At 40.4% G+C, this 26218-nt stretch overlaps 2 protein-coding genes across 5 annotated transcripts in view; one reads left to right on the top strand and one right to left on the bottom strand.

Annotated features, from left to right (window-relative positions):
• Positions 1–26218, top strand: part of KYAT3 (kynurenine aminotransferase 3) — a 339825-nt gene that overhangs the window by 91193 nt on the left and 222414 nt on the right. The gene's annotated exons all lie outside the window — the stretch shown is intronic.
• On the bottom strand, positions 215–24288 carry ZNF326 (zinc finger protein 326). Of its 4 annotated transcripts, none has more exons than XM_083743464.1 (12): positions 23826–24288; positions 20727–20847; positions 18474–18879; positions 16052–16247; positions 13884–13918; positions 12032–12116; positions 9804–9918; positions 7771–7918; positions 6958–7057; positions 5602–5732; positions 2784–2879; positions 215–903 (listed from the first exon to the last, which is right to left on the bottom strand). In XM_083743464.1, exons 1-12 carry the CDS (start codon positions 23839–23841, stop codon positions 733–735), a joined length of 1620 nt encoding a protein of 539 aa, XP_083599590.1. In that variant the 5' UTR covers positions 23842–24288; the 3' UTR covers positions 215–732. The 4 variants fall into 4 exon arrangements, with proteins under 4 accessions (XP_083599590.1, XP_083599587.1, XP_083599588.1 ...); XM_083743461.1 differs by having other exon boundaries at positions 9822–9918; positions 23826–24017; XM_083743462.1 differs by lacking the exons at positions 12032–12116; positions 13884–13918 and having other exon boundaries at positions 23826–24017.

The following is a 26218-nucleotide window of genomic DNA, read 5'->3' as shown; positions in this document are numbered from 1 at the left end:
TTCATAAAGCATAGATCAACAGGGCCTTCTTGCTGTCTGCTCCCTCCCTATAAAAAGTTAAGACTGGCAGGCGAAGACCACCTTGTTTCAACAGGCTTTTGTGCCTTTGTTGTGCTTATCTGTATGTTTTTAATATATAGTTTTAATTCTACTTTAATGTTTAACTGTTTTCAATTATTGTTCCCCTGCCCCAATGCTTAAAACAACAAAACACTAAGATTTCTAAAATGTTTTATTGCTACAAACATACATCTTTATCACAAAAAGACTACAAGATATATTGTAACATGTATTTTACAATGAGTGATGCAGTCCAAAAGACGGCCACACTCACAACATAATTCTTAAAGTTTATGCAGTCTAAAACAAAGTAGCTGTAGCATTCACATGAAATACCTTTGTGCTGAAATGATTAAACGGTCTCGTTCCTTTATTTCCGATTCTCAACACCAAGAGAGGAAAACCAACAATAAGAACACATACACCATACAATGTTTAATCGAATCTAACAGCCGCCGGCTTACTATAAAAGCTAAACTAAAAACAGCTTTGCCTTCATTTTAAGCAAAGGTAAAAACAAAGTAACAAACACATTTTCAATTTAAATGGAATGCATGCATAGCGTAGGGATGGTAAAAAGCCTTATTTCTAACTACTATAAATTTTACACTTAGCCACGGAAACAATAAAAATAAAGCGGCATTTTCCTCTACTTGTGCACATTTCACGCATTTAAGCATCCTCTGTTTGGTCAAGAGTGAAGTCGGTTTGTTCTGCAGTCTCGGCTTCCTCTTCTTCCTCGGCTTCTGCTTCCTCTTCCTCCTCCTCCACTGGTTCGTCTGCCTTGTCTTCTTCCGCTTGCTGCTCAGGAGTCTGATCAGTAACTTCAAATGGATTTTCACCCTAGCAAGAACATTGATAAATATTAGCAACACTGGGCAAAGCATGTTGGGTGAAGAACGCAGTGGAAGATGCAAGGAAACAGCAGGATAAAACCGGACACATAATTCCCATGGCATGCTTAGAAAGCATCTTTAAATAATGAGTGTTACGAAACTGCTGCAAATATAAATAAGTAAAACGATAGCCTGCATTTAAAATGTACGTGCAGGAACAAGCAGGATTAATTCCGTATTACGTTTTTGGCTCACATATTCTGCAAAGTTCAATAAAATCACCATGGGGGGGGGGGGACCAGATAGGTAACACACTAACCCCAAAATCTTATGATCTCTGGGAAGGCATCTCAGAGAACAAAGGAAGCATTAGATCTCTCTCTGAGGATAGAGACCTCTGTTCGATCTCATCATGGTGATCCAATGTTGGATGCTTCCTTCCAATGCCACGTAAATTTATTTAGCTGTTGACCAACTCTGGTGTCAGTCAGGGTGAAAAGCAGGCATGCTATTGATAAGACTGGACGCGTGCCAGGGACAAGCATGGATCTGAAGGATCCACAGCCTTCCCAGTACCTGACATACCTACAAACCAGGGAGAAAACCAAATGTAGTGAACTTCCCTACTATTAGGAACAGTGGAAGGGAAATAATTTGGGGCTGGGAGAATCAGAGGTCAGACAGAGGAATTGCTGCCACAAGCTTACTTCAGCTCTGCTGGTTAAAGCCAGGCAGGGATACGAGTAAGGTGGACAATCTGCCTTCAGTTGCCATTCCCCCTTCCCTGTCCACCTCTACAACGCCATTTCTAGCTGCCCAGTGATTAAATGGAATGCATATAGGGAATCCCTACCCACAGATGTGCATGTCATTTCCAACCTACAAGTTTTACTGTTTACCTATTTATTTCAAACAGCTTCTTTTCCTAAAAGAGATATTTTAATGTCGCAAAACATGCAAGAGTTTTAAGTTACTACTCAGTAACTTTTAAGCCAAGTGACCTGTGCATTTTAAAATTTTATGTTCCGTTATGGCAGTTTTCCTTCTATGTATTTTATTTCCCGATTATGCAAGCTGGTTTGTGATGGCCGTGCCCTGAAAGCTGCCTACAAATAACAACAAGAGGCCAGAAACTAGACAAAGAAAGACTGCCTTTTGGTTTTCCTCCAGCAACCAATCAACAGGGCTTTACAGTAGGAACTGTTTAGTCTTTCTTCCAACAGGGGAGGTTTGCCTGCCTCTCCCTGGCCCTCTGGACAATGGACTTGGAAGCCAAACTGCCCCTACCAATTCATCTACAGTCGCAAACTCAAACCACATTAGGCTGCTGAGGTTTTCATGGCTTGATAGCCACACGTTCCGTTTCTTCCATTTAGACCAAATTATGTCTTAAGATAATGCAAGGCAGTTAATACTGAGTACTAAAGCTGAAATTCATGTTTCTACTTAAGAGCTGCAACTTTTAATTGATCAGAAATATTTCAGTTCACTAAAAACACCCTCTTATCAAACAGGTTTTTAAGAAGTAGTAACAAGTAAAAAACTGCAAATGACAAGCACTATCTTAATCCTTTCCACCTCACAAAGGAGTGCTTTTTCTAAGGTATAGTGTACATTATTACACAAATAGTTTCTTGCACTGGAAATATTTTAGTCCACAAATATTTGCCATTTTAATTGATCAACAGACAAGCCCTTCTGATCAATCAATTAATTTTTATTTATTCTGATTGCAGCTGTTTTATCTACCGATGTTAAGTGCAGGTACCCAACTAAAAATATAGGATTACTTCACTTATAAATGATCAAATCGAGAAAATCATGCAGGAGCCGATCTTAAGCATTCTTTACCTGCCGCTAAAAAGTTAGGTCATACTGCAAGCTTACCTTGACATAGCGCTCATATCGTGCCTTCACAATTGGGTTATTCAATATGCTGGTAGCAGTTAGTACGCTCTCTCTTTTAATTTGCTCTTTGTAAGTCTGTAAACAAGATTATACTGTAAAAACAAGCACTAGAAACCTATTCCAAATAGACATCCAATTCCCATTATAACAAATGCAATATTAGCCAGACATATGAACTGGTTATTGAAGAGAAATGTAAAAGTAAAATATTCAGAAAAAAGTTGAATTACTGTTAAAAGTGCTATGTACCAACTAAACAACTGGCTTTAGTACAATCATAAAAGGATATAGTTTAGGACTCTGCAGTTTTATATTTATTATGGATCATTAAACAAGAATCTGCAATGATCTTCAAACCCTACTGGTTTTGATCAACTGCAGAACAGGATTTTGATTTAAGTATGAATCCGTTTTGTCTGCATTAATTTTTATGATATACAAGCACATACTATTTGAGGCCTATTGTCAACACCTGGAAATAAAGTTGGCTTCATAAGGCATTGTAGCAGTTCCCGTGTTTTTAAAACACGCTAGCAACACCCTTAATCTCATCAAAATAATGTATGGCTTGCCAAGTGACCACTTTCAAACACTTATTCAATCACTAAATTTAAGCTGTATACAAAATAGGACATGAATTACTTCATTGGTTATCTATTAATAGCACTGATTTCTCAGGGGGCGGGGAATGGTGACAACATAAAATTCTATCCATCTTCCAGTCAACCACAGGAGACGAAATGATAAGAGCAAGCTATAAATGGAAAACACACAAGGTAGCAGAAGAGGAGGCAACAGTGTTAGAAACTGGGATAAAAAAGCTAGGAGCCAAATGGCTTCTGGGACCTGGGTTGTGGGTGTCAAAACAGAATGCCGTGGGGGGCGGGGCGCGCAAAACTTTTTATTTATTATTTTGAAAAATATGAACTAATAGGCAATTCACATAAGTGTCACGTTGTTAATATCAGATTTTTAGCAAAAATTGTTAATACATATTTAATTTGGTGTTGACAATAAAAATATTGGTACCATACTTCAGTTTTCAAAACACTCTACTCTTTATTGTTAAATTCCTTAACATATTGTCTATCCTTAACATATACTTTGAGGCTTCAAAGCACATACATTTCAGTAATTGTTGAGTGTCAGCCAGGTGCAAAAAATGGCACCCAGACTTTTGGAGGTGCTCGCAAATGGAGAATCTTTAGGTGCAAAATGTGCCGGGTGCCCTGCTAATTTCGAACGGTGGGAGGCAAGGTCATTTTTGTCCAATACCCTTCCCCCCCTCCCCATGCCACTATCCACTCTGTTCTGGAGTAACCTCCAACTCTCTAGAATGGATCTGTTGAGAATACTGGGACAGCTTGAGGGGGCAGAGGGAGAAAGGAAGAGAGGAAAATTGGTGGAAGAAACCCATCCCCATTATTGGATGCTTCTCCAACGCATTTCTGTGACTGCAAAGGCACCAACTGGATTAAGGCTATTATTTTTTTAACTTGTTTTTATAGTGGGGAGTAAGCTGTATTTTTAGACTTTGGTTTTCAATGGACTTTCAATAATGTGAAAAAATTCTTATTTTCCTAAAAATATCAAGACAATTCCTTATTACCCCAAAGAGGAAAAATATCAGTGTTTACTTTCCTGTCAGTGTTTCAACATAATTTTGGGGTAACCTCTCCTCCTCCTGTTCATAGGAGTCCATACATTATGAGCCACAAAGGCTTTATGATCCTATGTGTGCATGGTTGCTTCAGGTTACCTGCAGTACTGCTGAAAAAGTTTCACTGGAGTTTAGTACTCACCTATTTGGAAACTAAACCTATACACGGGGAAAGCCAAGTAAGTGCAAAACTATGATTGGACTTCGTCCATCATAAGAGCAACTACAGAGGTGTCATTATTAACTGCAACGCTAACCATTTATTTGTGGCAGGATGGAGTTCTCTTTATTGCTTTTGGAATGGCCTGTCGTACTTCGTTTGTGTACGTCCAACTGTCTGCACAAATGAGCACTGAGCTTAAGTTTTGCTTTCTACTCATTTTCAAATGATTCTAAGTGTAGAGAACCATAGAATTAGGGGGAAACGATCTAATCAAAGTTGAAATTCAAGGAGGAGGATTGGCACTAAAGGTGATCTTAGCTTTTGTCAATATTCTGTATCCATCTACAGCTTAGTCCTAGCGAGCAAGCCATTGGGTCACTGATTCGATTGTGGGTGTGGCCAAGCTGAATCATCAGATTCCAAGTGGAATCTTCAGTTGGCCGGGAAAGCCAATCCCATAGCTTGTGGTGTGGCACCCACAGCTCTGGGCTAGTATGTAAACTTAACCACTACCCAGCCAGATCTTTCCCAACTGCGCTTAGATTTAATATAAGAACCAAATATATGCATCTCATTAGGTACTCTCCCTTTCTTCTGCTAATTTACACGGGAGCTGGTATGTCTTAAACAGGATTGTTAAATTTTGTACTACTGTGTGGTATAATCATGAACTCTTGCTGATATTGACGGCTGAATGACATGGCAAAGCAAACAAAGGGGGGGGGAAGCATGGGCTCAATGAAGCAACGGACCAAGACACACACTAGACCAGGCACCCCCAACCTGCAGCCCTCCAGATGTTTGGGCTACAACTCCCATGATCCCTACCTAACAGGACCAGTGGTCAGGGATGATGGGAACTGTAGCCCAAAACATCTGGAGGGCCGAAGGTTGGGGATGCCAGCACTAGACCATCTTTATCCCTTTAGTGGTCAATCAATAAGGTAAAAGGAAACTCTACAGTCAAATTTTACCGTTTTTCCCTTTGCATGCTCAGGAGATTTTAAGTGCTGCTGAACAGAACTGTGTAGAGCAGGAACATAAACACTGCATGCAGAGCAGAGAACAGTCTCTACTTTCATCATGTGGTCATCAGCCGTGACACCTGGCAAAGAAACAAGTATGTTAAGGGTAACAGATTATGCTAAGAGAAAGACATGTAGTAAGGGTTAAGGGATCTGTGTGTGCATATCGAACAAAAAGGATTTTGCAAAACCATGAGACGAAAGGGAGGAACCAGAATTTCTTCCAAATTTATGCCAATTACCATATTTTTCGTCCTATAGGGTGCATCGGCCCATAGGACGCACCTCAGGGGTTTTTTTTTGGGGGGGGGAATGAATAAAAAAAATTATTTCCCCCCCCCCCAGCCGCGGCTGCCGCCCCAAGCCTTGCACACACCTGCCCGAAGCCCCGTGCTTCGGGTGGCAGGCTGCCGCCCTAAGCCTCCCGCCGGGCGCTCTGGAGGGCGCCCTGTGCTTCGGGCTGCAGGCTGCTGCCCGCAAGCCTTGTGAGCCCGCGGGAACTCCCGCCAGGCTTGCAAGGCTTGCGGATAGCTTGCTGAAGCCTGGAGAGTGAGAGGGGTCGGTGCACACCGATGCCTCTCGCTCTCCAGGCTTCAACGAAATCCTGCATTCGCCCCATAGGACGCACACACATTTCCCCTTCATTTTTGGAGGGGAAAAAGTGCGTCCTATGGGGCGAAAAATACGGTAATGATACCATCACATTTAAATGTGATAGGTTATTCTACAGAGATTTACAAGTAGGCATCAAATATGGGAGTTTTGCAAATGCCTGGTGCAGTGACATTTACCACATTTCTCCTCCCAAAATTGATTGTTTTAAGTAACAATCACTTAGGTTTACAGAACCATTTGCCCTTGCTAGTTAAATGGGAAGTCCCATCAAGTCCAATATCGTTTTCAAAATGCATTTATTAAGTAAGATTCATAGGGCCTCTTGACGACAAACTCTTTAAGCGGTGTATGTAATTATCCATAAAATGCAGCGAAAATCTGCAAAACTATTAAAACACAAATATACATGAAATATAAATTAATTATCATTAAATCAGAAATAAGATCAGTAGAATAAATAAATAATACAAATACATCTAACTTGTACACTGTGGTAGCCTTGCTGGAATAGGAGTTTTTGGCAGGTGTCTAAAAACAGGCCCTATCCCAGAGACCGGCACCCCCAACTTCTGAGTTGGTGACCAAATTTAGGAAATATGATTTGGCCTTGTTAACGTACAGTTCTAGACTGTGCCTACATGACAAATTTGCTATGCTGACACACAGCAGACACTTTCATAGGCTACTTGCCTTCCATAACATCTTTTTCAGTCATCTGGGCAGCTTCCATTTGGCTAGTAGTCTGCTGCTTACGCATAGCAGTCTTCTTGAATTTATTCACCATACATTCCTTGGTGGGGGGGGGAGGAGGGAGAGAGTGTGATCACTTTCAGGAAATCAAACATTATCTTCACTTGTTTTAAATTCACCTCCCACATACTGAAGCTACCAGACTCACTGGCCAGGATCCAAAGTATTATGAAATTAGTTTGATGAGCCCAAAGGGGGTTGGTGCTTTAGAGAGAGAGAGAGATCTTCTGAAAACAGTAGAGGCTTTCACCACTACCCCATAAAGACAGCAGTGTTGCAAACTGCTTTTGTAACTGAGCAGATTCAAAAGCATTTTGCAATCCAGCAAAGGGGTTCACTAGTGAAAGAAGAGATCTTGAGAATTCCCCTGAGCTAGCACTCATGCCTAAGCAAGCTCTTTCAAACCTGATCACTGTGCTATTCTTGGTCAATGCCATCCCTGCCATGCTGCAGCAAGATGAAGCATTTATCCCGGGTGTATAAATGAAGACAGAAATTGGTATCTGAAAGGTGAAGGTTATTTTAAAGTACTGGTCCTAGCAGGGGGGTGGGCTTTGTCACGCAACACACTCCATGTATAAAAACAAGTAACATAAGTGATCAGAACTCTTTAACATTATTTATGTTTAGAAAAATGTATCACTTTACTTATGGTGTTAGAAATACTATTTTCAATTTTCCCAATTTAAGGTTATTGCCACTGTGAATCGTGCATTTCACAAGCCAATCTATAGCTCCATTTAGACAACTTACGTGTAGAAACTCCATCACAACCTTATCGAACTTGGTTTGCTTCTGAATATGATCTAACGTTTCCTGGTGAACAGGACTTTCCAGATGAGCTTCAATGTCTTTTTCTTCAAATGTTCGAAACTTGCAGAATGAGCAGGTGAATGCCATTCTGGCAGAAGATAGAGACATGTTGCACAGAGAGATATAGAATTTGTTAAAATCCTGCCACTGCAACACTCAATTCATTTCATTGACAAATGTTATATAAGGTTAAAAACACAGAGATGGTTCCATCACAATAATCTAAGTCAGTTTGGAGTTTCTTTTGGACCCTTTTAAGACGTTATTCGTACAAGGTGGCAACTGAAATAGAAATAAGTGAGAGTACCGTATTTTTCGCTCCATAAGAAACACTTTTTTCCTCCTAAAAAGTAAGGGGAAATGTGTGTACGTCTTATGGAGCGAATGGCACTGCGTAGAGAAGGAGAGCTGCGCAGCGCCCCTTCAGCGAAGCGGGAGGAGAAACAGAGCCTCTTCCGTTTCTCCTCCCACTTCGCTGGAGAGGCGCTGCGCAGAGATGGAGAGATCCCCCCCCCCCCCGTTTTCCTCCTCTAAAAACTAGGTGTGTCTTATGGTCGTGTGTGTCTTATAGAGCGGGAAAAAACAGTATCTTCTGAATAAGCATGCCTTGAGTTGAACGGCAAGACCAGTATTTCATCTCGTGGCACCTTAAAGATTGGAACAAATGTGTTGTGGCACAGGCTTTCATGGACCAGAGAGAAATTCAAATGAATCCTCATTCTGATGGGACTCTAGCCCACAAAAGATTCTGCCACAAGGCATTGGTCTTTAATGTGCAACAAGGCTCTTTGTTGCAGACACATGGTTACCCAGGCAGAGGTGGCAGAAAAGTAAAAAGCACACCTAGTTACACATTTTAATCACAGTACTACAATATAATAGAAATCCGCAGTATTAATCTAACAGGAGTGACTCAAGAGTCCTAAAGTTACTGTACTCTAGAGAAATATGTTATCGCTCCTGTTTAAGCAGGTGATATTAGTCAAAACAGCAGCTACTTTTATACTTTCTGCTTGTTAACAGAACACACCAAGTCCAGGATTTCAAAGTTTATATAGAATCAAAGACCCCGGACAAATCCAACATAGTGCAAATGGACATCCCAGTTCCGCAACAGCCTTCTCCTCCCACCTCACCCCTCCATGCGCTCCCAAAATCTGCTCCACGCGTTTGGGGCATGTGGAGGGAGAAAAGGGACAGGAAGTCCAATTGAGCAAGTGGGTGGACATCATTTGATGTCGCTGCCAGACAGTGCTGAGCAAGTCTTACTTGTCAAACATTAAACCACAGCAGTAAATCACAACAATTACCATTTTTATATAGCATTTCAAATGTTCCAAGTGCCACAACACATTTATTTCATGCACTACACCTCCATATTGAACATGGAAACTTGCAATGAGCTTATGACCATGGCAAAATTTGAACCAAGAACCTTTGGGCTTGCAGCTCACTTTTAGCCACGATACCAGCCCCGTATTGTTAAGTTTTCAATGTTTTATGTTTTATTAGGTGGAAGCTGCCCAGAGTGGCTGCAGCAATGCAGTCAGATGGGGGGGGGGGTACAGATATAGCAGCAACAATAACAACAACAAACGGGTAACAAAACCAAATAAACCCATTACAACTTGTGAACCTTCCCACTGAAACTAAGCACACACTCTTCACAAGAGGATTAAATGATCATTCGCTAGGAGATCCCTCAACATGGTGTGCAGGCATTCTGTCCTTACAATGAATAATTCTTTGGGTATTCCTGATAGTTCAGGAATAATGGCTTATCATGAAATACATAGCGTCTGCCCTTCCAGATACATGGAAATATAGCATACTCTCTATGTGGCATTGGGGGGCTCAGGCAGAAGACACCATGGAGCAGGCAGAGCAAAGACAGCATAAGGAAGATGCTATTCCCACTTTGCACGCCTGTGAATTTTGGCTGGGGACAAATTCATGACATTTCCACCACAAACCTGTAACCATCACCATACTTTTCACTGTTCTTCTCCCTTCTACGCCTTTGCTTCTCTCTTCTTGCCTCAATTCGACGTTTTTCTTCCTCTTCATTTTTCACCTCCGGCTTGACACCTGAAAACAATTAAAGAGATAAATAAATCATTGCGTTCTAGACTCCAACGAGAGGGAAATGTGAAGTCCAACTTACCCTACACCACTCCATCTCAACCACTACACTTAGGGCGTCAATAAGGAGGAATAATGTCAAGCCACCTAGGCCAACGGCATCTACCAGGGCTTAGTTAATTTAAAGCTAAAGGGAATATCCAAGCATTTCAGTGTAGGTTTGAGAATTAGCAAAAGATAAAGCCAACCTAACCTCATTGTGCCTAGATACTAAAGGCACTACTATGTAAGGGACCAGCAGAGAACAGTAAACAGTTGTAGAGCCTACAATCAAGGAGATATCAAACTTAATGCTGCATAAAATTTATGCTGTTTTAAGCTAGATGCTTCCTGGTTTTATTGTGAAGACAGCTTATTGAATAGGGAAAACTCATCTGAAAAGGAAAAGCATGCAATCTTCAAAATCCCAATAAAATGGAACACTTTAACCCTAAACTACGACACAACATTGAGCACAGGTTTCCTAATCGTTCCCCCCAAATGATTGACAATCTGGTGGGTTTAAATACAAATACCCAAATGTATGAACAGTCCTCATTCTTCCAAACTTGCGATTGCGTATTCAGAAAAGCAACTTCAAAATTTCGTTTCAAAGATGTTACGGATTCCATGCATTTATGGGGGGGGGCAGGTTTTCAATTCACAGGCAAAATGGGGTTTTTGATGTCAATCTGGACATGATTTTCAAGCAGCCAAACAGCTGTTCTCTCCTTTGCATGTCTCTTTGAAAGAAAGATCTGCCTTATTAAAAACAGGTACCAATGATGTCAATTTCTGACTGCTATTCACACCCAAGGTAGGAATAATAACCAGAACAGCCTACAATTACTTTTGGAGGTGATAAGCAAACCATGAAGTACTATTCCCCCAGTACATAGAGAAAGCACTCCACTCGCATTTTTACACAGAGAGAGAAATCCATTCCACCAAAGAATCCCTAGGCCTCTCCAAAGTGCTCCATGGGGATGAACTTGCAATGTGGCACCTTACCTCAAAGGAAACGCAAGTGAGTCCTTGTTTAACTGCTGTATAAGCCATCTGACATCGGGTTCTGTAGAGAGAAAGTCTGCACCTTGCCTCCCAAGATCAGCAGACACCTTCTAAATCTCTAGATTTACTAAAGTCCAGAGGAATGGAGGCTCAAGTCCAGAAACCAACTCAAGACTCCTACTTTCCAGCATGATGCTTTATTTGAAGATTTAAGCGGAACAACTTGTGAATTTGCTAAAGTGCCATCAATATGAATCCAGATACAACACTACACTAGAATCTCAAAACAGGCTTCAGTAGTAACCTGAAGTGGTAAGATGGTTCGATTTTGGAGTAAAAAAAAAAAAAAAAGAAGATTCCGCTTCACCTTATAATCATAGCAGCACAAACAGTATTTCAGTGAACAGTATTTCAATGGAAAGCCTATTACACAGTATGAGATACACCCAAGGTTTTGAGACAAGAAACTCCACACCATTTGTAGCAAGTTCCCAGCATTCCTCATTTATCATACAGACCGTATACAATAGCAAAGCACATCAGGGGAAAAAGAAGTTTAGGACAGAATTTCAACCTCAATGTAGAATTTTCTTGCTTGTGGGTTTGAAGATATGGTTTAGCAACTGAAACATCTTTCTCCTAGAAATAGATAGTTTACCTGTTTTAATAAGCAGCATATATAAACACAACCAATTTATGGTGAAGAACAGCTGGCAGTTGGTCTACTTTAAAATCAATACCATGAAATATTAAGTAACTACAAAGATAAGGATGATCAATACTAGAGCTCTAATTTTAAGTGATAGCATTAATGCTACAGGAAACAGAAAGTCAAATAAGCGTTGTGTATACATGATCTGGGTATAGAAAAGAAAACATTATCACAAGCAAGTAATGATACGTTTGTCACAGTCAAGAGCCATAGAACTAAACGTTCTCTTTTTTGAAGATGAAACACACAACTGCAGGAAATAACACATCATTAAGTACAGTTTTTCTTGAAAATGTCACCAGATGAAACCGTAGAGGCACTGTACCTTGAGTTACCTGATAAAATAAGCAGGCTTACCTTCAAATTCCTGACAGATGCCATCACAGGCATCTTGTGTAAAGTCTTCATCTGCAATTGCGCCACCTGCTTCAGCTTCATTACCCTAATGAAAGGTCAAAACGCACAAGTTTCCAGAGTAAACAGCTGAGCGGACAAAACGTGGCACATTAATTCCAGAACGGGAAGAAAACATTCAATTCAATTCAATTCAATTAGCTGAAGTGATCAGCTTGAATTAAGAGGAATGAATTAAAAAAGTAAATTCTGTTTGTGTATTTCTGTATGTTAAGTTGCTACAAGACCATTTTTAGTGTGGTGATGAGTAAATCTGGTTGCATTGAACACTGTCTGTGGGCGAGTGGAGCAGGGATCCACTCATTCACAGAACAGGACTTCACATTCCTCTCTTCTCCTTGCCCTCTAAAGAAGATTTTTTCTGAGCGGTGGGGGTGGGGCAAAGGGTGGAGAGGAAGGTTAACTTCCACTATATGATAAAATATTGGATTCAGCTGAAACTGATAATTTTAAATTCCACTTATTTGGCATTAACAATCCATCAGTCAAACCTTTTGAAGAGTTGTGCTATTACATAGCATAATGCATTTAAAACTGTAATTATCATTAGAATTGCACCCTTAGAGCTAATGAATATTAGGCAGGATGCAAATGTCCTTGTCGCTGACATGCTTGACTGATCAAAATTATTTTATCAGATTTGGAACATCTACTTTGCACATGGCGTGATAAAATATTCTGATCAACCAAGCATGTCAGCTACAAGAGCATTTGTATCTTGCTCAACATTCAGGCTCTTGACGGGACAAAAGCTTCTATTTTCCTGGCTTTTCTAATAGCTGCCCAACTCAGAAATGGAAGTCTCCTTATCCTTTAATCTTACCAACATGTATTTCCACTTTCCTAATATTAAGTTTCCATTATTCAACCTTTGCTCTTCCAACTTTAATGAATTGCCCCATCAGTCTCAGGAGGATGTACGCTATGAGACCATTCCCATATACAGCAAATTTCCTGGGGTTCCCTACATAGTGTCCATCATCTGAAGTCAGAATGGAAGCAGGAACTTTCCTGTGGTGGCACATGTGACAAGGAGCACCAGAACTGTTACACTGAGCTTTTAGCGGATGTCATTTAACATTTGTATTCTACCAGGCTTTGAGAGGGTCTTTGGTTTTTGTGTTGTGCCATGTTCATGCAGCCATTTTTTATGTTTTCGCTGTGTTCATTCTATTGCTGGATATTGCATTGAGTTCCATGATGGAAAGGAAGGATATAAATGTATTAAATGTGTTTTTTAGAAATGCAGGTTTCATGACCAAAATCTGGAAGTAGGTGAAGAGTCACAAGTACATGGCTTTTATCTTGCCTTTCGATTATGTCTTATTAAGACTAAAACCACAATGGCACATATAAAAGAACCACCAGTTGCCTACCCTTAAAATTCAATGGGAAGGATTCACCTAACCAGTCCCATCAGTGGAAGCTGAGTGCAACGTCTTCCACTTCTGCAATGGGGCTTTCCCCCTTCCTTTTCCCCAATCGGGTTGCGGAGGGTCAGGTGAACCCCCAGAATGGAGCAACTGGAATAGTGTGACACTGAATTCTAATCTGTTTAGATTGATGTCTGGATCACACCACAGAGATCCTCACTCTTGTATTAAGAGCAGGTTCTTATTCTAGTCCAGCACTATCAAGGGGGGGGGGGGGAGAGAGAGACTGAAAAATCTCATTGGGACAGGCATCACTGTGCCCCATGGCCTTCTAGATCATATATGGTGTTTGTGTTAACTATCAAGACACACTCTAATGCTTGTTGCAAAGTACAATATTTTGCAAAGCTGGAGATTGTTACCTCTGTAGTAGCTTTCTTGCTTGGTGTCCATGGTTCTATTAGCATGAAAGGAGGAAGAAATTTAAAGAGAATCAAGCTGCAGTGTAATATTTTGTCTCACCTAGCGTTTTGCTTAAATCCTTGGGAAACTGGGAAAATAGGAAGCTTGGTTATAGAAAACTGAAAGAATACGTTAAAGAAAATAGCATGCAGTTGCAGGTTATATAAAAAACCACAAAGAAAATACATATAATTTGAATTAATCAAGCTCTTGCACTGGTACTGAAATTATATCAAAACTGGGAGAATGCAGCAGAACTAGCACATGTAGGATTACATCATCATACTGTGTAATTGGTTTTCCATTCATTGGTTACACACCTTTTAAATTCACCGTTGTTTATATCACACTTAAAATCAGTCATCATATTGTGCGCATGAAAGAATCAGTTGTGTTTTCTACATTTACTCTCAGACTCCAAAGGTAGAATAGCATACCTGAGGCTTTCAACAGACCACCAACCCCAGTGAGAGGAATTAACAAGAAATGGTAAACAAAAATTTAGACCATCTCATTGATTACACTGTGGAAACAAGACCATATGCAACAGTAGAAGACTTTTTTAAAAAGTTACTTATTCATATAAAGAACAAGTTTTAAGCCTAAATCTCAGGTTGGCTTAAATGAGATGAAGACAACTGAAACAAGGTTTTGAAGATATTTCCAGCAAACAGAGACCACTGTCAATTTCTTGCTGGTTAAAAACAAAAATCATAGCTTAAGGGCACCAGTAGGACATATTTTTACATTCAAGAAACAGGATAATCTACCTCAAAATAAAGACAAAATAGAAACAGGTGGATGGATGAAGGCAGAGACCCTTATGAGAAATCTCTCAATCTAGTCCGGTATGCTTCTACTGTAAGAGGAAATTTAATTTCCAGTTTTCATTATATATATTTAATATCTTTTGTACCTATTGCACAGGCCACCCCTGAACACAAGCTATAGCTGATGCGATGTTAGTGAGCAATACCCAAATGCACAATATTAGATGAATACCGCAAGTGACTGTATTTACTCGAATCTAATGCTCACCATTTTTGGCCAAATTACTTTGTGAAAATTAAGGTGTGCATTAGATTCGATGGCACATTTACATTTGCAAGCAAATACTTATTTTGGTTTCAAGGTTCTGAAAGTAAATTTGGTAGTACTTATGCCCCCATCCCAACCAGCATTCCCTCTGACGACCCATTACTCCAGCGTTCCCCAACCTGGTGCCCTCCTGATATTATTGGACTTTAAATCCCACGAGCCCCAGGCAGCATGGCCAGTGGCTGGGTTTGGGAAAATCTGCTTTACTTTCTCACATGCAGCCATTCAGGAAGAGCAAACCTGCCCATCAACACTGATGGCAAGTGGCCCAGTCTCTATGACCTAGGAATACACATGGAGATACCATGCAATATGTTACAGTCATTCCACCCACCTCTCACATTTCTGCCACAGAACTTAGCCACCTATACTCCATTCATCACAATTATGAGTATTTCACTAATAGAGATATTGCAAAGTGGCACGTGTGCCATTTGGAGTCCTCTCAAATTTCAAGTCAATTCAAATAGCAACCACACACTGTGCCCAAAAAGTATGAGGGGGAAATTTAGGATGAAATACACATACAAAGCAATCCATACAAACAAGCTTAGTGAAGTTAGTGCAGAAAAAAAAATGTTAACTTTCTGTTGTTGTTTCAAATAGCAAGTCAACAATCTTTGCAGAAGGTAACAACAAAAAAATCTGATCTGAATATTGTATTTCCATAAGCATTCAAACATTAAGGTCTGAAATTCGTCTAAGCAGCAATTGTTCTCTTGGTAACAATCCTACAGAATCTAGCAAGCAGTCTTCACAATAAAAGAAGCCAGAAGAGGTTCCAAAATATAGGCGTACATGTATTAAAGGACTAATTTTCCAAGATAACATTTCACACAGGAGAATAGTATATAGGCACAAATCTGATAAAGTGACTTCATTTTAAGTAGCAGATAAAATTTTCTAATTTGTGCTAGTTTCAAAAGGGGCTTTGAGGCTGAAAAATGAAGAATGGCAAATCATCATAAATGTCTCCTCCCAGAAAAAGTTAAATAGCGCTATTATTTGTATCTTTCATTCAATTACTTACTAGGTTTGTTTTGGTTCATCTTCACATTAGGTTTTGTCAGTTTGGGTTTCTTGATAAATGTCCCACCTGGTTTATTATACGGCTGCTGTATCATTTTTCTCTTTATTCCTCGTGCAGCTACTGCTGCATTACTGGGTTTGTTATGATAGTCTACCACAATTCCAGGTCTATGCATGCCTCCAAAGTCTCCCATGTACTGTAAACAGGTGAAGAGCAAGTATTAGAAAATGATATGGCTGGTTGCAAGAAACATAATTCCTACAAATACATATTTACAAATATTTTAACTCCAGGAAAAGAACGCAATACTAGCAAGTTAACACACATCAGAACTGCAAGCTTATTCATTTTTCAGTTAATTGACCACAAAGTGTTTATATTAAATGAATTTCTGCTTATGAGAAGTCATAAATCCAGATCTTGAGTTATATTCTAATTTCAGTTATATTCCCTCTCTTCAGATTCTCCAGATGATACATTTAACAAAAGACAAAGCCAAAAACGTATTTCTATCCTTTATCAAGAAGAGGGGGTTTGCGGCAGTGAGTGCAGAAAAACAAGACTGCTTTGTATCATGAAATGTTTTGAAACAAGGATCAAACTGTCATCTACTGGTGTGAAAAGACTATTTCCTCTCTTCCTTTCTCAGACATCTACATAAGGATGCTTAAATTGGCTTGTTCCACACATTTTAAGGCACTGAAAATAGAAGCAAACTGAAGGGAAGGAACCAACCAAAAGGCAGGCAAGCTTTCCTACAGATACATTTAATTAAATCAAGCAAGCTCATCTGACCGAATAAGTGAAATCATATAAGCAGAAATAAGTTTCCCTAACTTGACTAACAAATAGCACTAGCACACCAGAATATGTTAGAGAACATTAAAATAATATGCTAACAAAGTCCATGCACACGTTCTAAATTTCACTTTGTCTACAAATTGGTCCCTAGCAAAAAACAATCTAGCAATATCTCCACGCTGAATGTACATAAATCAAAAGGACACTTTTTGGCGATTTACATTTGCACAAGCAAATATTTCCAGATCCATTAAAGGTGCAATGCATTTTAAGTACAGTAAGTAGCTTATTCCTCAAAGTATTTCAAGTTCAAGAAAGGCACACTTAAGTTTTAAAAAGTGAACTGTCAATACTCCCTGAGACTTTTAACTCACTCAGTATCATAAACCTACTTAAAAAAAAGAAAGTCTTGACAACAAGGGCTACACAAATATGCAAAGTACTTTATTACCAAACTACAAGAAGGCTCCTAGCTCCTTTTATGTCTCTCTGCTTTAAATCTTATTATGCCAATTGTATCCTTCGGAATGCCACATGGCTAAAAACGTTTTTGAAAGAACAGTTTAGGGATGCAGACCACCTTTTCTTTTTTTAAAGATCTTTATCTCTACATTTAGGCTATAAATAAACTACTTTATGCTTTTTTTAGAGCTAGTTTCTTGAAACATATTATGCTGATGATATTTATGATAGCATATATGAGATCAAGACAAGCTTCTATAACTTAACTATTTGTACTAAAATGAGATATAAGATTATAAAGTAAGTTAATGGGACATCATCATCTTATAAACCTGAAGTATTTCATCAGGAGTCTAGCAGCTGTTTAAAAGTTTTTCCTGCTATTATTTGAGGGTTTTTTACTCTTTTCACAATGTTTCAACTGCAATTTTGAAGCTGCACTGGAACATCACATTCAGCATGCAAGAACATGTTGTGTGAAATTTTATATATAAATCACGCAAGTGTTAGACAAAACTGTTCAGTGCACCGTTAGTTTTCATTCTGAAACAATTAGTTAAGTTGATGGCGCCCCTTTAACTATAGTTTCAAATCACCTAATTTCTTATTACACATCTTTATTATACCCATTACTCCACGTAAGTCTAGTGACCTTACATTAAGTTAAGAATGAGTATGTAGAACTGATTGCCTGCCTATCAGGACAAAATCAGATGTATGGCATTCAACCCCTAAAATTCAACAGTATACATACATTGCACCTTTAAGCTACTCAGAACGGAGAAAGGTTCTAATTAACCTTTACAATGATTCAAGACTTCTCCCACTAGCCAAGATGCTAGTGTTAACAAGGAAAAATGCAATTCCTTTTAACCCCTTTTAGACCAAACCCATTGCCTTAATCTTCACCTTTCAAACAAAAGGAGAGATTTGATAAAAGCCTTAGCAACTAATCTCTTAGTGCTTTGCTTGCAAATGAAGAAACACTGGGTGCTAAGTTCTAGGTAAATACCAAACGGGATTGGGAGGTCATCAACCCTAACAGTTTGGCCAAAAGTGCACTGTGTTTGGACAGCGCCCGTTTGTTTTAAATGCTATGGTCTTGAAAGGGTTTAAAAGAGTGACTAGTGAAAAGAATCTGAAAAGATTCTGTACTTACTCCTCGGCCACGGCCTCTGCCTGTTGATGGTCCTCCAAAAGCATCATAGTTTCTGCTTCCAAATCCACTGTCAGGGTAAGCAGGCGTTCCTCTCCCCCGAGAGCCTACAGGTGCAGGCTTCATATGGGGTGAAGAAAAACTGCTGTAGGAAGAGTAACTCTCTCTTCCTCTGTCCTCCATAAACCCAGGCCTCAACTTTGAGCGTGAGTAAGGTGCTTCCCAGCTAGACCCGCCCTGGTTTCTACCTCCGAAAGAGTCAAGGCTATTCCGGTAGTTGCTGTCAAATCGACCACCATAACTACCTCCGAAGCGGCTTTGTTCGGGTTCATTATAACCATAGCCAGATCTGTACAGATCTCGCCCACCCAGAGAAGACCCGGAGTCATAAGACTCATAAGGTCCAAACCTGGAAAAGTTGCAGTGAGGAAAAAAAAAGTAAGCTTACTAAAGTTAAAACATTTCAAAAGACAAGTCATCAGTTGACATTTATCAACTCAAATCAATGTATATTTTACTTTGGTAGGGTTTGCCTTGATTAGGGCTGGGCAATTTCAAGATATGACCAGACAGAAAGCTATCTGAGCCATTTTTCCATAAAAGTAATATTAAAAGTTCAGAATACCTGAACTTCACTAAATTTAGTCTATCAGCAGTATTTAAACCTCATTATTTGTGCCCAGACCTAGTCTTACAGATGCAGGCACCTGCACAGACTTAAAGGTTAATAAAACTATTTTATCTTTGAAGTCATACCTAACAACAGTTAACAGCATTTAAAAGGCTTTCCTCTCAATCGGCAAAATTGTGATAGTATCAATAATGAGAGGCAATTACAACTTGATACTTTTTTCTTTTAATCCCTGCAAAGTTCACAGTGCAATTATTTAATTTTCTTATTTCTGCAACATACAGTCCAACTGCCAGAATACCCCATATTCTATTATTACATTTGGCATATTCTAGAGACTAAAGAAGGTACTTTAGTATAGAACTGAAAAGGCAAGTATAAGTTTTCAGTATCAATGTATCCTTGATAGAAGGATAGGCTATGCATTACATGTAAACATCAAAAACCATCTAGAACAGTATTTTACTTATTTACTGAGGTACAGGAATAGGCAGAGTGCAGGGGGAGATAGTTGTCAGGTACAACTGCACTATAAAGGGGAGTCTCTCCCAGCATAAAAATATAATTAATTCAGTAGAAACAGAAAAAGCCTTTACTTTGAAAATTGGACACTGGTGACTATGTATACTATCCTTGTTTACAACAGCATAACCCATTTTCATTTTTAAAATTTCAGTCACACAAACTTGCATATTTAAAATACCATCTACAGAAGTGTCTATTACAACAGTGATTTTAAATTAATTCTGATCAGTGAACTCCAATCATATGCAGATTACTAAACGGTAGGTACATCTTAATCATTATTCTTGAGACAGTTAACTATGCATAAGTATTGGATATCAACCAATTCTTCAACAAAACTGTGCAGTTTCCTGATTTTCAATGTCACAAAAGATCTTGTGGATTCAGGGTTGCCGACCTGCAGTCTTGCATTCTCATACAATAATTAAAATATAAAAATGGGAATACAGCAAAGTTTAATGTTTCATCCAGTTATTTTGTTTAAAATGCACAGATCTTAAAAGAAAACAAATTTTGCATAAAAAGGATGGCCTTAAGTTAGTAAACATGAACTGCAGGCACCGTGCAAATCCAAAAGCTTATCAGAATCCCATTACAGCGCTAAGAACAAAATGGTAAGATCACTGCACAAAAAATTTGTAGAATAAGCCAAACACACATTTTAGTGTAATTAGTACCTGCCAATAAAATAATCTGGACATGACAATTTGTCTACAAGGGAACATTTTAACAAAGTGTATTAGCGCTAAATAAGTGAAATTTAAATGTTCCTTGAAAATTGAAGGCTAAAATCAAATCAAATAATGTAATCAAAATTGTCTACTTCAACTATACGTTCTATGCTGCTACTTCAACGGTGATGTCAGAGACTCTAGATCAAATGCATGCAGTCATCTTAAAATCTGTTACAGCACTGTACATCATTAAAAGAATCCAACCCCAATATTTTTTAAAAAAATCTACCACACAGTACCTTCCTGTGCTTTTTTGCACAGGATCAACATGGCATGTTCAAGGAACACTTAAATTCAATAAGGATATATTGTCAAACATATTTATGCTTTCGTTTAATATGTAAGGCAAGTGATTCAGTATTTTACCTGGCACCACCACCGCCTCCTCCACCACCTCCATGACTTTCCATTCCATATGACTGGTTCATATAAGAGTCCATGGCTCTTGGGCCACCATAGGCACCATGCCCATAGTCACGGTCCATTTCTAAGAACGGAAGGAAGTTGATTTTATTAAAATGAGACTCGTGACCTCTCCTAGTGGATCAGCAATAACAGTGTAAGCCACCTTGGAAAAAAGATTGGAAATAAACCTAACAATAATTAAATAAAGTGCAACCAAATGCCATTAATTTGATCTTAACTTGATTTTAATTAATTTTATAATGAATGTTTTTAGAATGTTGGACTATTTTGATTGTTGTTAGCCGCCCTGAGCCCAGCTTCGGCTGGGGAGGGTGGGATATAAATAAATTATTATTATTATTATTATTATTATTATTATTATTATTATTATTATTAACTAATATACTCTTTAAACCATATGTAGGCAAACTAAGGCCCAAGGGACGGATCGGGCCCAATCGCCTTCTAAATATGGCCAGCAGACGGTCCGGCAATCAGCGAGTTTTTACATGCGTAGAATGTGTCCTTTTATTTAAAATGCATCTATTTTTCAAAATAGTCCGGCCCCCCACAAGGTCTGAGGGACAGTGGACCATCCCCCTGCTGAAAACATTTGCTGACCCCTGCTTTAAACCATGGGCTCCTGGCTTGTTTCAAAGCTGCTAGCCATAGTTAACTATATAGGCAACTCCCAATTTAAGCAGGGGTTATGTTCTGTGCCTCTGCACGTGTAATAGAAATCATATATATTGCGAGCAGCGTGGAGAGTCCACCAATTTTAATATGTCTTCTCAAAGTGTAAGATAGCTGGATCTCACCCAACGCATGAGGCCCCCTCTGGACTGTCTTCCACCAGAACAAGTAAAGGGGAGGGGGAGCCTGAAGAAGTTTTTAAGAGCTGGCACACGCCCCACATTGTCTTTTGGCAGAAGCAAAAGACGCAATTTTTAAAAAACCTGCCCTACAGGAAGGGGAAAACCAATTCAAGGCCTAGTTCAGTCACTTTCCTATTCTCCAGGGTTCCACCAGCAGTCATCCACTTCTAAATGAAAAACATGTGTTCTTTACGGAGACACCAGCTCTTGTAGATGCCATTTTCTCCTACACAATAGTATTCTTGGCTTTGTGGAATTACTTGACTGCAATCAATCAACCTCTCTGATACCAGGATTTGACAGATCAAGGGCTGGCACCCCAAACATAGCAGAACAAAATACAAACATAAGACTACAGATTTATTATTATGCTTCTCTGCTTTGGACTGCCACCTACTGCACTTAGGTATACGAACCCAGTAAAAGTACACTGGGTCCCAGATGTAACCTCTGAGAAGCAGAAGGCATGTGAATTGCTTTTGTGAACTATCTATTTGCATTTTTCCTGACCCACTCTTGCAGAAAAGATAAGAAAGAATAGCAGTAATGCAACTTGTGGCAAAAGATCTGGTAGGCTTTCCAATCATTGTTAAGAGTAAGTTGTCAACGTTAAAGCAACAACTATTAAAAGCTCTTCATTCCAAGGAAGAAGTATTACAGCTATAACAGAGTTTAAATGGTAATATCCTTCATTTTCTAAATTCAAACTTATGAACTACCCAGATAATTTAGTGTTTTGGATGCGCCTAAAAAGATATTCCCACCAAATGCTGTCCTAAAGGTTTCCCCAACTCTTGGATCAGATTTGGGGATGGGGGCAACGGATGTAGAAGGAAGGGGGAATAATAGAAAATGCTTCCCATTGCCCCTTCATGGAAGCCTCCACTGGATCAGAGAGCTTCTATGAAGGGTTACAATTGGGGGGAAACCCATTGGCTAAAATATTTCGATTCGAAAGACAGTTAATTGATCTTTGAACCTACTTTTTGACAATACCTGATGGGTGCTTACTTTTATATGTTTTATTACAAATATTGTGTGTTTTAAATTCTATTTTCCGTCACTGATTATTTGGGGCAGGGGGGGTTATTGGGCTGTTCTTGTTTGTATTTTGATTATGTATCTTGGGTTTTTATATTGCGATTTTATCGTATGAACAGCCCTGAGACCTGTGTGTATAGGGCGGTATAGAAGTTTAATAAATAATAATAATAATAATAAATTGAGCAGTGGCGTAGCTGGAAGGGGGCTGGGCTAGCCAGGTTTTATTTTCCCCAGGCACAGCCTCTAAAGGGGCACCAGTGAGGCTTGCAACCTGTGTGTGCAAATGGGTGGGTGCCAAACCGGGTCTTTGACCCGGGTGAAATAAAGCCTAGTCTCGCCCCTGGGTTGGGGGGGGGGGTGAACCTAGGAAAAAGGTTTCTCCACGTGCGGCTGTGGCTGTTGCAGGAACCCCACCCTACCTACCCGCGCGCCCTAGCAAGGGCCAGGCTAGGAGATAATGATGGATATCGTACTGGGGTGTGTGTGTTTGTGTGTGTAAGCGTATTCAGGATTTTCATTTATAACAAATAAACATCTCGACGACGACGAAATGCAAACAATTCAACAATTCTCGCCTAGCAAACCTCGAGTTCCGCCCACCCCTCTTTTCAGCGGTTCCAGGAATCCCCCCCCTCTCCCATCGTCTTTTTTTCCCCTCCTGCGTATCCCAATTAACTCCATTTATTCTTTTCCTCAACTATATCAGATGTTTTAGGAAATGCAAGCTTTCCCCCCACCCCGATAACCCTGCGAACGTCTTCACTTGCCTGAAAACATTCAATAAATGAAATTTAAAGGGGGGGCGGGAAGAGCAAAAAAAATAAAAAGCAGGCGAAATTAACCGGTGGAGCATTTTTATTTATTTATTTATTGAATTATTACTAATTTACTATTACTATTTATTAATTTAAAAGGGGAGGTGGGAAGAGCAAAAAAATTAAAAAGCAGGCGAAATTGACTCCCCCCGCACAGACCCGGGCGAGGCTCTGGGGCTCTTTTCCCCTCCCCTCCCCCACCAACATGGCGCGCCCAGCCAGGCCCGTTTCCCGCCTCCGCCGCAGACCCCGCCGCCATCTTGAGTCCGCAGCGCCCAGCTCGGCGGCGGCGGCAGCCTCGTCGCGGCCTCTCCGGAGCGCCTCACCTTCCCCGTAATCCATGGCGGCGACAGCCCTCGGCGGTGCGACCGGGCTGCTGGGAACGTCGGCGGCCTCCTGGTCGCGTCTCCTTCCTCGCCGCTTCGCCTGCCGCTTCCTTCGCACCGCAGGCGCCCAAGTGAGGCCGGGGCTGAGAGGAGCGCGGCTGAGAGACCGCCCCCGGAGCGCTCCGATTGGCTGCGCGGGGTCGCCGGCTATAGAGGAGGAGCGCGAAGGGATAGAAGGTCCGCGTAGAAAGGGGCTCGGGCGAACCCTCCTCGGCGGTGGCGGAAGTTGCTCCGAGATCCTTCTCCCTCTCAAGGGTAGGGGAAGCGTAGGCAAAGGGGAGCGCCACCTACTGGGCACCGCCGGATGTGCGTACGTCGCGCAGCGCCGAGCGCGAACTGCAACGTATCTCTTACGGAGCGTCGGCTCGGAGCAGGGTTGCCATACGTCATCTCCGGGATGCGGCCGTCCGGGAAAATCCGACACGGTTTTCCATAAGTAGCTCAAAAACGGCATTCCCCCCCTTTTGATTTTGCCAAGAAAGGAAAGAAAAAAGCGCAACAGCTTTTCTTTTTCTAAAAAAATGTTTTTATTAAAGAGTTTCTTGGTTTACAAAAGTCTCTTTTTTCAGGTTGTACAGTGTTTCTTACAAATCAGTTACAGTACATTTGTTGTGAGGTGTGATAGGAAGTTTGAGGTCTTAGATATATGGTAATGTTTGTAAGTGTACCAACCAAGCACGTACGTAGATCAGCACAGAAAGACCGACCTGAAACCATTTTGATTCCCCAACTGACCAAATGTTTTCCCTGCAAGGAGCATTGTCTCAGGAACTGAGTAATCAGAATTTTAATGGGTGACAGACTATCAGGAATCAGATAACCTGGCAAACAGGAAAAACAACATTCAAATTTCTGGTTTAGACCGCCTTTTCTCTGATGTAGATATGATGTTTCTGGGGGTGGTCTTGAGCTCCAGGGCAGGGAATTTAAAATTAAGGCCTTGCATGCCATTGTTAGGGGTTCCTCCCTCCTGCGTTGTGGTGAGTGAAGACCCTGTTGCAACAAATCAATAAAGATCAGGCTTACTAGCTGCTTTGCTTCTCAGTATTCTCTGGTTGGCCTCTGTTATTTTCTCCTACCAATAGGGAACCTGTGTAAGGACTCTATATGGGCTCTTGGATACCCCATAAGAGAAAGGGGCAGATTTTGTTTACAACAGACGTCAGCAGCTTTTCACTGTTTGAAATATGGCCAGCCTAAAGCCAGCCGGAGTAGCTGTCTGGAGCAGCAGCCCAGAGGGGGAAAAGAAGGGGCCTGGGCAGAGATCCATGTTGTTCCCTGCTGGGATGTTGGGCCCTCGGATGCCATATGCCAGCACTTAGTTTCTGCTCTTCTTTCCAGCAAAATTGGAACCCATGGCCTCTCACTCAAGTCGCTGCTTATGCTCCCGCAATCTGGAGCATTCCCGACAATCAAGCACAGAATCCTAGAGATTCTCAAAAACCCCAAACTCTGAACAATGCTGCCCTTGTGGCATAAAACAGGCTGAATCCCTCACACATGTTTTATTCTATCGCCTATTTTGTGCACACACGCAAAAATGATAAGTATTGTTGAAAGAGGGGATTCACTGCACTGACTCTTCAGGGTGTCTTATCTGCTGAACAATTGTAGGAAGGACATTGTGGAGAATGTGGCAAGATTTTTGAAAGACACTATTGTTCACTATGAAATTACATCACCCTGGGTCCTAAGAGCCATATTTGTACCTCACAATGTCTGGGCAGTTTTATCCTAAAGTATCTCCTATGTTTCTTTAACTGTGTTGTGTTCTGATCCGTGTATACGATGCACTTTTTCTCTGCCAATAAAGGAGATTGATTGATTGCTCTTTTTTCCTAGCTTTTGGGTGGACATGGTTGGGGGGGGTGTTTACCGCAACATGTCACTGATACAACAATTGTTCATTAAAAAAGGTAAAGGGACCTGTTATGTATTAAGATTAGCTGCAGTTTTCACTCAGGGCCACCAGTATGTAAATGAAGGATTGAAAACTGTTGCTCCTGATTGGTTAACTAGTTGTAAATTGTTACTGTTTCAAGTTACTTAGTATTATATAAAGCAACCAGCTAGGCTGCAGTCAGTCTGATTCCAGGAGCAGTTCTAACTGCTGCAATAAAGAGCTGTGAATCCATCTTTTTCACTATTCAACAGGACCCCGGACCATTAGGTCCAGTCACAGACATAGGCGCCAACTCCATGGGGCCTGAGGGGGCCCGAGCCCCCTCAAAAATTCATTTGGGGGGGCTCTGCCCCCCCCAATAATTTAAGAAAATTATTACCGTAAATTTCGCTCTATAACACGCAGATTTTTTCTCCTAAAAAGTAAGGGG

The sequence above is a fragment of the Podarcis gaigeae genome (assembly GCF_964106915.1).
Source record: "Podarcis gaigeae genome assembly, chromosome: 6".
Taxonomy (NCBI): domain Eukaryota; kingdom Metazoa; phylum Chordata; class Lepidosauria; order Squamata; family Lacertidae; genus Podarcis; species Podarcis gaigeae.
Note: the sequence above shows the minus strand (reverse complement) of the source record. Positions and strands in the feature narration are given on the sequence as shown.